The following is a 13,431-nucleotide window of genomic DNA, read 5'->3' as shown; positions in this document are numbered from 1 at the left end:
TGGTTCATGGATTTTTAGGCAGGTAAAAAAATATAACCATTCTGGATAGCTGTTCATCTCATTATTTGAAAAATTATTAACCCAAAATATTCCTATTACATGTTCAGGCAGGCATTTTATAAAAGAATGGGTATACAAAGTGAACTTCATTCAGGAGATTACCACTAAACAGAACAAAGTGCTAGTTTCTACCTTACCTGGTACTGCTGGCACAACTACAACCTGTGAGACGTAGGGCTGAACAAATAGAGATCTGGGAGGTAATGGGATTTCAACTGAGCATGGTGTGATCATTCTGGGAGGGGTGGTAAGGTGAAGGGCTGCAAAATAGTTGAACTGCAAGCTTGAACTACACCATTGATTCCCACCCATCCATTCCTCACATATCCCCATTTTTTGGATTATTTACAAGTTCTCACAACTTTGCTAATACAATACTTAGTTCCCTATTTTGGGAGCCCAGGAAGCAGAACGGGTTGCTGCTAATTTGATGTTAGAAGAGAACACAAGACATTGTTAGCACATAAATACAAGAAAGGGAGGCTTTCCAGGTTTGTCAAGTTACCATTTATGTTCTTTTTTATTTTAATAACTATATATTCGTATAGCAAAACACATTGTCATATCAAATGACATTTGCATATTGCTGTAGGTGACAATGTTTTTGTGCAATGCTGTAACAAATGCATAGAACTCTAAGATTATTATAAAAAGTTTGGAATAAAAGTAAACATTATATTGTTACTTGTGAATTATATTAGATAGTCTCTTTGAACATCTGTATGCTCATTTATTATTAAATAGCGATTTACAACTGAACACGTAGTGGCATCAGAGCTGTGGATACAGTAACTGTATAATGATAGATGTGTAGATGTTTACATAAAAACAGCTCAGGAAAACCTATAACCTGCACTGTTCTATGGTTACTTTGTACATGTAGTCTTGTCGAATCACACCATAATCAAACTCTCCAGTTACAGTACTAACTTGTATATAGCAACTGCAAAAACATTCGACTGTATGTGCAATAGTAGGTAGGATATATTGATATATGTTGAATTAATACAGTTATATTATACTGTAGGTTTAATAAATATTGAGTTACCAGCAGTTTGAGACAAGCCTGGCCAAATTCTGATAATATGATGATTTACAATATAAACATCAGGAAACTTACCATGATGCGGACACTGAGGGTGTCTAATACCGGAAAGCCTACAATTTTCCATGAAAATCAATTAGATTTTCAGCTACACCTAAAAATGTATGTGGTTTCTGTACCATTTTTGAATACAACCATAGAAGAACCCATGTAGTATGGTCTAATCAGGCACATACCGGAGGTAGCCAGGATTTTGTAACAGAACACTTTTGCCTCTATCTGTGGGCAGATTAGGTATTATAGAAGTGATTCGACAGATTTATCTGTTATAACTACGTCAAGAACCTTCAAGAGGTTGTTACACGCCTAATACAAAATACACATACTTTAGTTATAAGGGCCCTCAGAAGTTCAGGCTCTGAACTGTAGCATCGTATATGTAAGCATTCTGGCAGCGGGAAAGTGATCTGGCAAATAGACGTGAAGCTTTCAGCGGCAATATAAGGAATGTGACACAAGTTTTCAGGAAGGTCACATACAATACAACCTCTCCGTTCACTCTTATTACTTTCCTCTGTACAAAACTGAATTGTGAAAAAGTGTGCACTGAACAGTTAACCAAATATGTTACCAAAGTAAATTGTGGAATCCCAGCAGACACAAATGCTCACTGAAAATAAGGAGCAGTTTCAGTATCAAAAAGAGTGCTGGTTAGTACTTGTCTGCCAACGGTTACTACTTTACATGATGTACTTTGCCTTCATAATTATTATTTAAGCCAAACCAAATCATTTGTCTCTACAATGTTAATCTCAACCACAACATGGCTTTAACCACTGAAACTCCTGAAGATTTTTACCCCCTTCATGACCAGGCCATTTTTGACTAACTGCTAATATATGCGGTCACTGTTCTAATGACATTGGCTGGGAAGGGGTTAACATCTAGAGGCAATCAAGGGGTTAATTGTGTGCCTAACATTGTGTCCCTCTGTACAGATCCCTGTGGTGTTTGTCAAAACAGGGCTCTGGGCTGTGATTCATCACAGCCAATCAGCAGGCCCCAGCCATGAATCATTGGCTGGGATATGCTGAGAAACTCACACTGTGTCAAATCACAGGGATGTAGGTGGGCGGAGGCACGCGCACCCGAAACCCAGAAACAGGCAGTGATGTACAGGTATGTCATTGTGCCTGCAGGAGCCACCCCACCACAGTATATGTACTGTAGCGGGTTGGCAAGCAGGTAAAGGAGACCTATGTAGAGGGAACTATGGGGCTGCCATTGGATTCCATGACTTCAGTACTTTCTTAGTTACTGACCTGGAACATGCAGACACTAAAATCAGACTGCCTTCAAACTTCCTAATTTGAATCCTTGTTCAAGTTTAGTGAATCAAAAACACAATTTATTGGCATGTTGTTAAAATGTACTAAGCAAAGTAAACTTGATAATGATAAACAAAATGCAAATACAAGAAAATCACCAATACCTGGAAGTAAATTCAAATACAGTTGTGTCCAAAATTATTCAACCCCCAATGCTGTAAAGGGGTTTAGGGACTATAGTGTACATTTGGAATTGTATTCAGAATCAAATCCTACAAGGACGTTGTAACTACCCAAATGCAACTAAAATGACATCAATTGTTTATGTAATACAGTAGTAAATGGTTCTTATGTGGTTTCTTCATTGCCACAATTATTCAACCCCTTAAAGACTACCACTCTGAAGAACAGAGGTTCATACAGGTGCTTTCCATCAGGTATTGAAAACACCTGTGGATGTCACCGAGCAGCAATCAAGCATAATAAGCACCAATTAGGCAGCTTTAAAATGACTGTGATACTCAGCTCCTTCTAGACATTTACTGGTGTGGTTACAAACATGGTGAAGGCAAGAGAATGGTCCAGGAAGACAAGAGAAGAGGTGATTTCTCTTCACAGGAAGGGCAATGGCTATAAGAAGATTGCAAAGATGTTAAACATACCAAGAGACACCTTAGGAAGCATCATTCGCAAATTCAAGGCAAAGGGCACTGTTGAAACGCTACCTGGTCGTGGCAGAAAGAAGATGCTGACTTCGACTGCTGTGCGCTACCTGAAGCGTAGAGTGGAGAGAAGTCCCCGTGTGACTGCTGAGGAACTGAGAAAAGATTTGTCAGATGTGGGTACAGAAGTTTCAGCCCAGACAATAAGACGCACACTGCGTAATGAAGGCCTCCGTGCCAGAACTCCCAGGCGTACCCCCTTGCTGTCTCCAAAGAATAAGAAGAGTCGACTGCAGTATGCCAAAAGCCATGTGGACAAACCACAAAAGTTGTGGGATAGTGTTCTGTGGACTGATGAAACAAAATTAGAACTGTTTGGGCCCATGGATCAACGCTATGTTTGGAGGAGGAAGAACAAGGCCTATGATGAAAAGAACACCTTGCCTACTGTGAAGCATGGTGGAGGGTCAATCATGCTTTGGGGCTGTTTTGCTTCTGCAGGTACAGGGAAGCTTCAGCGTGTGCAAGGTACCATGAATTCTCTTCAGTACCAGGAGATATTGGATGGAAACGTGATGCAGTCCGTCACACACCTGAGGCTTGGGAGACGTTGGACCTTTCAACAGGACAATGATCCCAAGCATACCTCCAAGTCCACTAGAGCATGGTTGCAGAGGAAAGGCTGGAACATTTTGGAGTGGCCATCGCAGTCACCAGACTTAAATCCGATTGAGAACCTCTGGTGGGACTTAAAGAAAGCAGTTGCAGTGCGCAAGCCTAAGAATGTGACTGAACTGGAGGCCTTTGCCCATGAAGAATGGGCGAAGATACCCGTAGATCGCTGCAAGACACTTGTGTCAAGCTATGCTTCACGTTTAAAAGCTGTTATAACTGTAAAAGGATGCTGTACTAAGTACTAAGATTGAATGTCACTTGGGGGTTGAATAAAACTGATAATGCTGTGAGCACAGAAAAGACATTTGTGGTTATTTCATTATAACTGTTATGTTATATTTGTCTGACCTACAAGTGCCTCTTTAATGTAAATGTAAGCAAGATGACTGAATGATCAAAAGCAATGTCAAACTGGCCAAAACACTCAATTTCAGTGGGGGTTGAATAATTTTGGACACAACTGTATATATAGAATATATGAGGTAGGAGAGTCTCATGTATAAAATATCTGATAAAAATAACGGAATAGTGTACGCTCTAAACAACCCATATGATGTTCTTTGACATTGCTGTATGAGGCCTTATGTCACATGTAGTAAATCATTTTTTTTACATGTAACATGAAATTTATAACTTCAACTAGAAGAAAGAATTGTGGAGAAATTGTCTACAGTAACCATTAGTGGACATTTTCTATTGAGTACATTTATAATGTTTCTTTTTTATTAAGAATTTACTGAAATCTCAAACAGCATTAATAAATCCAGCAGCTGTTCAATATACAAGTAAAACAATGTGCTTGTGACTTTCCATTTCTTACCTGAAATAGAGTAGGGGGCACTTGTTTCTTTGCGAGGTGGGCCTGAACATGGTCTACAGCTTGCTTTGAAAATGGCTAAGGATTTAAAATTAAACCAAAGTCATTTAATAGAATTCAAGAAACAGGTACTGTATATAAAAAATATAGAAATATATATAACCACATTTGCACTTTTATAAACATCCTATGCTCAAATGTTAAACTATGGTCTTGCTTGGGTGGGCATTGGGTATGAAAGGCTATCTCAAAGAAAATGCTTATTGAGGTTCCCTACAGTGCACGTTACACTACCAATGTCATAGGCATTTAGTCAAAAGTTCACATTAGTTAACCCTGCCTGCAACAAACACAAAACCAAATCACTTAGCTTTTAGCTAAGTGACCAGCACTGGAGAATGACTTCAGCAGAATCTCACCTAGTTTAGAACATTTCTAAGGTATTAAAAATGTTGCAGTGCACCTGTGTTAGTCTTCAAATTAATCCCTGTACCCACTTTGATCCTAGTCCCAGCCTGTACATGACGCCTCATCCTCTGTCATTTTGTTTTTCCGTTCACAGCAATCTTATTTCTGAAGGTCTAAGCTTCTAAATGGCCAGGGTAAGCTGGTAGAAACCATAGACCAAAACTCCCACTCAGGGCAGGAAGCTGCCATTTTCCAACCTCTGTGAGCAGTTCTGGTTATAAGACACAACACACCTTTATAGAAATAAAAAGTGGCATGCCTGCTTAGCAAAAAAGAAACCATATGCTCTATGTAGCAACAAAAATTAAAATGTATGTTGCCCTAAATATTTATGTGTGTTCATTATTATTATACAGTATTTATATAGCGCCAACAGTTCGCTCAGCGCTGTACATTACAATGGGAGACAATACATGAGACAGTACAATAACAATACAATGCGATACACGAGGGGTTCGAGGGCCCTGCTCCTTGGAGCTTACAATCTAGGAGGGAGGGGATAGTGGTACGGGAGGAATAGCTGTGGGGGATGGAGTGGTAGGAAGAGTGGAGGAGATCGGCAATTAGCAGAGGGCGGGGTAGGCTTCCCTGAAGAGGTGGGTTTTCATGGTGCGCCTAAAGGAGAGGAGAGTAGGTGATAGTCTGATGGATTGGGTTAGGGAGTTCCAGAGGATGGGTGAAGCCCTGGAGAAGTCCTGGAGGCGGGCATGGGAGGACGTGACCAGGGAACTAGAGAGAAGGAGGTCTTGTGAGGAGTGGAGAGTGCGTTTTGGGTGGTATTTGTATATCAGGTCGGTGATGTAGTTTGGGGCAGTGTTATGGACAGCTTTGTACGTCAGTGTTGAATTTGATCCATTGTGCAATCGGAAGCCAGTGAGGGGATTGGCAGAGGGGGGTGGCAGAAACTGAGCGGTTGGTAAGGTAGATGAGTCTGGCCGCAGTATTCAGGATCGACTGAAGCAGGGATAGCCTGTGGTGAGGTAGGCCAGTGAGGAGGGACTTGCAGTAGTCAAGTCGTGATATGAGAAGGGAGCGAATGAGTTGCTTAGTAGTTTCCGGGGTTAGGAACGGATGTATTTTGAAGATGTTGCGGAGGTGGAGTCTACATAAGTTTGTCAGCGATTGGACATGGGGCTGGAAGGACAGATTGACCTGACCTGGCCACTACTACGAACAACGACTCACTGTCAGCTGCCCTAGACTCCCTAGCACCCCTAACCACACGTAGCATTAGACCCCGACCGCTTCAACCCTGGCAGAACGACCACACTAAAAACCTCAAAAGACGCAGTCGCGCGCTGGAGTGATTATGGCGTAAAACCAGATCCCCTCGAGTGTTCTCCTTCTACAAATCCGCCTTCCTCACCTACACCTCCTCCCTCCACGCCGCCAAGCAAGCCTACTTCGTAACCCTCATTAACACCCTCTCCACCTGTCCTCACCGGCTCTTCTCCACTTTCAGCTCCCTACTCTCTCCCCCCACCCCCACCCAGTACCTCACTCACTGCCCACGAGATTGCCAATCACTTCCAAAACAAGATTGATGCAATCCGTAAGAACATTGCCAATACTCAATCTACCTCCCCACCTAGCCTCCCTCCCACCATTACTTCATCAACTCTCCCCTCCTCTGACCTCGCAACCACCTTGGCCCCCACCACACCTACCATCCCACACACTATAACCTCCCCAACACTCCGCTCCTTCAGCCCTGCTACCACTGAGGAGGTCACTAAGGTCTTCTCAGAAGCCCGCCTCACCACTTGCCCCCTTGACCCTGTCCCCACACAACTCCTCCGGTCACCCTCCTCCTCCATCCTACGCTCCCTCACCCACATCTTCAATCTCTCCCTCTACTGGCGTATTCCACTCCCCCCTAAAGCACGCGCACATCACCCCCATACTCAAAAAACCCTCCCTGGACCCCACCGACCTGAACAACCTTAGACCCATGTCCCTGCTGCCATTTACATCCAAGCTCCTTGAGCGCTTAGTCTACAATTGCCTAAGCTCCCACCTTACTGACAACAATCTCCCCGATCCACTACAGTCTGGCTTCCTTCCCCTACACTCCACCAAAACCGCCCTACTCAAAATCACCAACGACCTGCTAATCGCCAAAGCTAATGGCCACTACTCAGTCCTCCTACTCCTCGGCCTTCGACACAGTTAACCACCCTCTCCTCCTTCATAAACTACACTCCCTTGGCATCAGAGACTCTGCTCTCTCCTGGCTTTCCTCCTATCTATCCCAACGCTCCTTCAGAGTTACCTATAATGCTACCACCTCCCCCTCACTCCCCCTCTCTGTTGGGGTCCCTCAAGGCTCTGTCCTCGGGCCCCTTCTCTTCTCCATCTTCTGATAGATAGGAAGAGAGCCAGGAGAGAGCGGAGTCTCTGAGGCCAAGAGAGTGAAGTTTTTTGAGGAGGAGGGGGTGGTCAACTGTGTCGCAAGCCACGGAGAGGTCGAGGAGTAGGAGCACTGAATAGTGGCCATTAGCTTTGGCGGTTAGCAGGTCATTGGTGAGTTTGAGTAAGGCAGTTTCGGTGGAGTGTAGGGGATGGAAGACAGACTGTAGGGGATCCAGGAGGTTGTTGTCGTTGAGGTGGGAGGTTAGGCGATTATAGACTAAGCTCTCAAGGAGTTTGGATGTAAATAGCAGCAGGGAGATGGGTCTAAGGTTGTTCAGGTCGGTGGGGTCCGGGGAGGGCTTTTTAAGTATGGGAGTGATGTGTGTGCGTGCTTCAGAGGGGAGGGGAATGCGCCAGTAGAGAGGGAGAGATTAAAGATGTGGGTGAGGGAGCGTAGGATGGAGGAGGAGGGAGATCGTAGGAGTTGTGAGGGGGCAGGGTCGAGGGGGCAGGCAGGCTTCAGAGAACACCTTAGTGACCTCCCCAGTGGTAGCAAGGTCAAAGGAGTGGAGTGTTGAGGGGGCTTCAGGGTGAGGGATGTTAGGTGGGATGGAGGTCTGGACAGTGGTGAGGTCGAGGGAGAGGGGTGTTGGGGGGGTTTCCATGTAAGGGGTGCTAGGTGGGGTGGAAGTCTGAGCAGTGGTGATGTCCCTACGAATTGCGTTGATCTTGTTTTTGAAGTGATTGGCAATCTCGTGGGCGGTGAGTGAGGTACTGGGTGGAGGTGGGGCAGAGAGAGTAGAGAGTTGAAAGTACAGAAGAGGCGGCGAAGACTGGAGGAGAGGGTATTGATGAGGGTCAGAAAGTAGGCTTGCTTGGCAGAGGAAGTGTAGGTGTGAAAGGCAGATTTATATTTATATTATCATGAGGCATGAGTGTTTGCAAGAGGCAAACTGCTTAACAATCTAGCAGATACAACAGCTGACTGTAGCCCACTAGGCCTTCTTAAAGGAACTGCAACAAGTAAACCTGTATCTCCCTACAGCAGATACAAGCCCTGCTGGAAAGGTAGATGGTCCATACAGTGGATACAAAAAGTCTACACACCCCTGTATAATTGCTAGTTTTTGAGATACAAAAAAAAAAAAATCAGACCAAGATAAATCACTTCAGAATTGTTTCCACGTTTATTCTGATCTATAATCTGTACAATTCAATTACAAACAAACAATCTGAAATTGTTGTTTTATGGTAAAAAAAATAAAATAATGTGTTAAATAGTAATCTGCCACCAGTGCAAGTAGCTCTGATTAGGCCCATATAAAGTTTGGCTGTACTAGTAGGATTTTTCTAACATTTGCTCAGTTGCCTCTTACAGCAAAAACCATGGTCCGCAAAGAGCTTGCAAATCATCAAAGGGATCTCATTGTTGGAAGGCATCAATCTGAAGAAGGTTAAGAAAAATGTCCAAGGCATTAAGTATACCAAGGGGCACAGTGAACATGGTCATCAACAAGTGGAGAAAATATGGCACAGCAGTGACATTACCAAGAACTGGACATTCCTCAAAAATTGATTAAAAAAAAATAAAGAGGAAAACGGATCTGGGATTTTGGCAAGAAGCCTACAGCAACATTAAAGGATCTGAAGGAATTTCTGGAAAGTACTGGTCATGGCTGTGGGGTAGTATGGCAAGACAGAAGCCTTTTCCTACTAAGAAAACATCCAGTTCCGGCTACATTTTGTTAAAACCTACATTAAGTCTGCCAAAAGCATGTGGGAAAATGTGTTCTGGTCTGATGAGACCAATATTGAACCTTTTGGCCATAATTCCAAAAAGTATTTTTGATGCAAAATCAATACTAAATTCAAAAAACACCATACCCACAGTGAAGCATGGTGTTGGCAGCATTATGCTCTGAGGCTACCATTCTTTAGCTGGATCTAGGGTTTTAGTCAAGGTGGGGGGACTTATGAACAGTTCCAAATATCAGTCAATTGTGGCACAACACCTTTGGTCCTCTGATAAAAATTAGGAGGAATTTTGCCTTTTACTCTGACAGTGACCCAAAGCATACCTCCAAAACAACAAAAAAATGGCTTCACCAGAAGAAGATCAATGTTTTGGAATAACCCAGACTTAAAGCCAACTGAAATTCTGTGGGGTGACCTGAAGAGGGCTGTGCACAGGAGATGCCCCACAATCTGTCAAATTTGGAACCCTTTTGCAAGGAAGAGTGGGCAAAGATTGCCAAGTCAAGATGTGCCATGCTGATAGACTCCCACCTCAAAAGACTTAAGGCTGCTATAAAAAAAGTGTTTCAACAAAAGTATTAATTTAAGGCCCCTTTCACACTGACGAATGATCGGGTCCACCTGTCAGTTTTTCAGGTGGGCCAGATCGGACCATCCATAGCTCTCTATGGAAAGGCAGGTGTCAGCGGTCATGTGCCCACTAACGCCTGCCAGCATCCGATCCTATACGCTAAATCCTGTACAGCAGATTGGAAGACAGTCAGGTGGAAATGGAGATCCCCCACTGAGCAAGGGGATCCGCTGATAGGTCCACCCCATCTGAAAGGGGCCTAACGGTATTTGTGCAACCTCCCCCTTTTTTTTTTAATTGCATTAAAAAGTGGAAAATTCAGAAGCGATTTATCTTGTTCTGATTTTTTTTCTATCTAGAAAACCTGGCATTTTGACAGGGGTATGTAGTCTGTCTCTCTCTCTCAACAACGTGACAACTCTAGACAGACTAGTCACATGACACTCTCAGACATGACCAATTACTACTCCTCCCGCTCTCACCGTTGACAACAAAAATATAAAAGTGCAAAAACGTTTTAAAGGACCCTTGTGTATTTGTGTATTTAGCTGTTTGCTTGGAATTCAGCGTTAAGTAAGGGACAAACAGATGCAGACAGAAATGAGACAAACAGAGGCAGGCATAGACAGACAGATGGTAGATAGATGCTAATACTTACATGTGAACAGGATAGTAGCTCTTTCATAATGTATGTGTCATAAATCTGTCGACTTCTACAAAGGCGGTCCTCCTCTGAATCCAATTTCTCATACTCTTTTATCTGAAAAAGGTAGAGGTAAAAAATGCAGCACATCAACTGTATAATCTTCATTATTCAGGACTACAAAGTATCTTACTTGGCAAAGGCCTCACAGACATAAGCTTCAATGTCAGAGTACATCTATCGCTGGTGTTAATTTTGGAATGTTTTCCTTCCAGCCTTCTAGAACTCTTTCCAGCAGAAGGGGGCAGCAATGCCTTAGCTGGTATACAGGAATAGATGCGGCCTACCCATTGCATTGCAACTTTTTTGAAGGGGCTTGTCTGCATTGACCTCAGCTCATTGCTTCCAACCTGCACTTAAAAGGCCTTCTAAAGGCCATGGCAATGAGTCCAAGTGCTGCACATTTTCAGCCAATACATGTTTCGAGATCATATTGCAATGTTTACTTTAAATTATTTTTTTTTAATTCACATTTTCACAAGCTTGCCCACAAGCATTTTTCTTATTGTATTAAAAATAGAGATATGTAGATTGGTTAGTGAATTATGTGGCTCAGTGTAATCACTCTCTTAACAGATGTATGTTGACATTATTAGCTACAAACCGAGAGCTCTGTTTTTGATGAGTCAACCATGTCATAGTCTTGCATTATCATAAGCAGTAAAGCAGAACCGCTGTGCAGCAAGGCAGAGTAGAAAGAAGAGCCTGCATATATAATGAGAAAACATGGCAGACTCTGTGCACATGTAATTACAAATTATATATAAACCATGAACATGTATTGCATCAAGCTGATCTTTTTAAAACATTTTTTAAAAAGTCCACTGTTTAACAAATAAAATTCAGTATCTAAATATAAATAGGCAACAAACATTATGTTGCATTAAAAGATATAGACTGCCATTATGAATAAAGTACAGTCACCTAAATGCGCATGCATTGCAGAATGCTTTGGAAGCCTTGTAAAAAAATAAATGGTGACTTCAATTTATGAAGTCGCATTTGGGCCCATCCCCTCATCTCCGGTTGCTTCATTACTGGTCATTGAGGTCACCCATCTCAGTTATGTAACACTAGTGAGTGGTGAGATGTAAATATTTTACTGCAAAAGCTTTTTAAATAGATTTAATGAAGAATGACACTTAAATCATGGTAAAATGATATAACCAATATAAATAATGTAATTATATAAAAATCAGAATGCTCAAACAGTGGTATCATGGAAAACCCCATTGACGTCCAACTTATATCTGCTTATTGATGTTTATTTTACAAAGTCTAAAGGACTCTCATTAACTTTTTAAATATAGGTTATTAAATATGACGCCTGCTAGCTGTCTATACATGGGTAAACTGGGCCAGTGTTCCTCGTAGCAACGTCCCAAGGTACAACACATCTTGCCATCCACAACAGCAGCCATATTGAAACCATATGGGCAGATGATGCCTCTAGTTGACTTCCGTAGCATGCTGGAGACAACAAATGTGCATTTGTGAGAACACACCCACTATGTGAACCTCACCAAATATTTTGTACCAAATCATTTAACATTTTTCAAGTTGATGTTTTATCAGCCATCAAAGTGAAAAAATAGACTATAAATAAGCTGCATATTGTCAGAGGTCAACAATTCTCTTTCTTAGTTGGTAATGAGCCCATTTATGGACATCTACTCAGCAACCCTAAGTAAATAGGTTGTCAAGTAGGCCAAGCTAAGTAGTGAGAATTCCATCAAGTCCTGAAACATCTAATGAATGAAGGAACACTGAAAACTATATTTTGCTATCCAATTATGGTAAATTATAGTGAATGAAGATGAAAGCCATGTGCCTTTACAGTCACAGAGGTAAGTACCTCAGAAATAATGCAGCTACTGTAATCGATGCGATAGATTATGGCCTAGAAGCCTGGGAAAATTCCAGTCCTCAGATCTCTCTTAATTCTGACGCTGATGCTTTCACAGATCTAGTGCCAATTATAGCAATCACATTCAGCTCAATACCATTTCCTAATCTCACAGCCCTGCTTTTCAAACTCTGAATACTCCATGTAGCACAAACTGACAATGGATCCCTGACATGCAGTTTGTAAACTTACAGCCTCAAGCACCATCCTCCAATGAATCAGTCAAGCCAACAAAACGTTATAGTATATATAGTTTGATGATATTAAAAGAAACATGTACATGAAAAATAATGCATAGGCTACAATTGCTGACCTGTTTCTATCTGACCCAGAACAAATATGTAGAAAGTTAAGATAGCCTAAAGTCTGAACTCATGGTTTACCTATATGTTTAAGTCCGTAGTTCTGAAGGTGTTGAAGCCATCAGATCAGCATGATAGCATTGTGCATTGTGTAAAAAGGCTGTTTGATCCTGATTTCTTTGGTCCTCCCCTTATTTCAGTGTCCCCCTCTTATCTGCTGATAAGACATACGGTGTGGAGACACTCTGGCCATGCTCAGTTTAGTGTGTATTGCTAGAGAGGTTTTTTTTCTTCTTGAAAGAGTGCATGTGATCAGCACAGAGCCGATCAGCACTGTCCAGACAGAGGTCAGGGGTTCTGCATCCTCCTAGAGCAGAAAGAAAACTCCTCCTACAAGCTTTAACATGTGCTTTGCTGAACACTGATAGAAGTCAAAAGACTGCTCTAACTACTGATGAGAAAAAGTATTTAGTAGTTTATATTTACTAAAATAATTGCATTTCCATGTTGTATGTACTGTGGGAAACCAGATATAGTGAATGCAGGGTCCTGGGTTTAGTAACACCAAGTATCTTTTCCAGCCAAGCTCATATTGGGATTTCCTTGATGACCACTAGGGATGAGTTCAGGTGCATTTGGATTCTAGTCCAAACACACCTGAACTATTCTGCCAGTAAGCAGTCACTGCACACTGCCAATCAAACGATCAAGGCATTCCCTGCCCTGAAGCATGTATACAAAGGATGTGTATGTGCGGGGAATGCCTCAGCCGCTTATGACTGGCAGT

The 13,431-nt window shown here is 42.3% G+C and overlaps 1 protein-coding gene across 2 annotated transcripts in view; it reads right to left on the bottom strand.

The window, feature by feature from the left end:
* Nucleotides 1–13,431, bottom strand: part of GRK3 (G protein-coupled receptor kinase 3) — a 415,831-nt gene that overhangs the window by 137,686 nt on the left and 264,714 nt on the right. For both annotated transcript variants that reach the window (XM_089684118.1, XM_089684117.1), the window contains exons 4-5: nucleotides 10,392–10,493; nucleotides 4,591–4,665 (exon numbers count right to left, since the gene is read on the bottom strand). In XM_089684118.1, the coding sequence (XP_089540244.1) occupies nucleotides 4,591–4,665; nucleotides 10,392–10,493 (177 nt within the window). The remainder of the gene's footprint in view (nucleotides 1–4,590; nucleotides 4,666–10,391; nucleotides 10,494–13,431) is intronic.

Source organism: Staurois parvus, unplaced genomic scaffold, assembly GCF_062004578.1.
Source record: "Staurois parvus isolate SC_StPar_1 unplaced genomic scaffold, SC_StPar_1.0 ptg000336l, whole genome shotgun sequence".
Taxonomy (NCBI): Eukaryota; Metazoa; Chordata; class Amphibia; order Anura; family Ranidae; genus Staurois; species Staurois parvus.
This window is presented reverse-complemented; position numbering and strand designations above follow the sequence as displayed.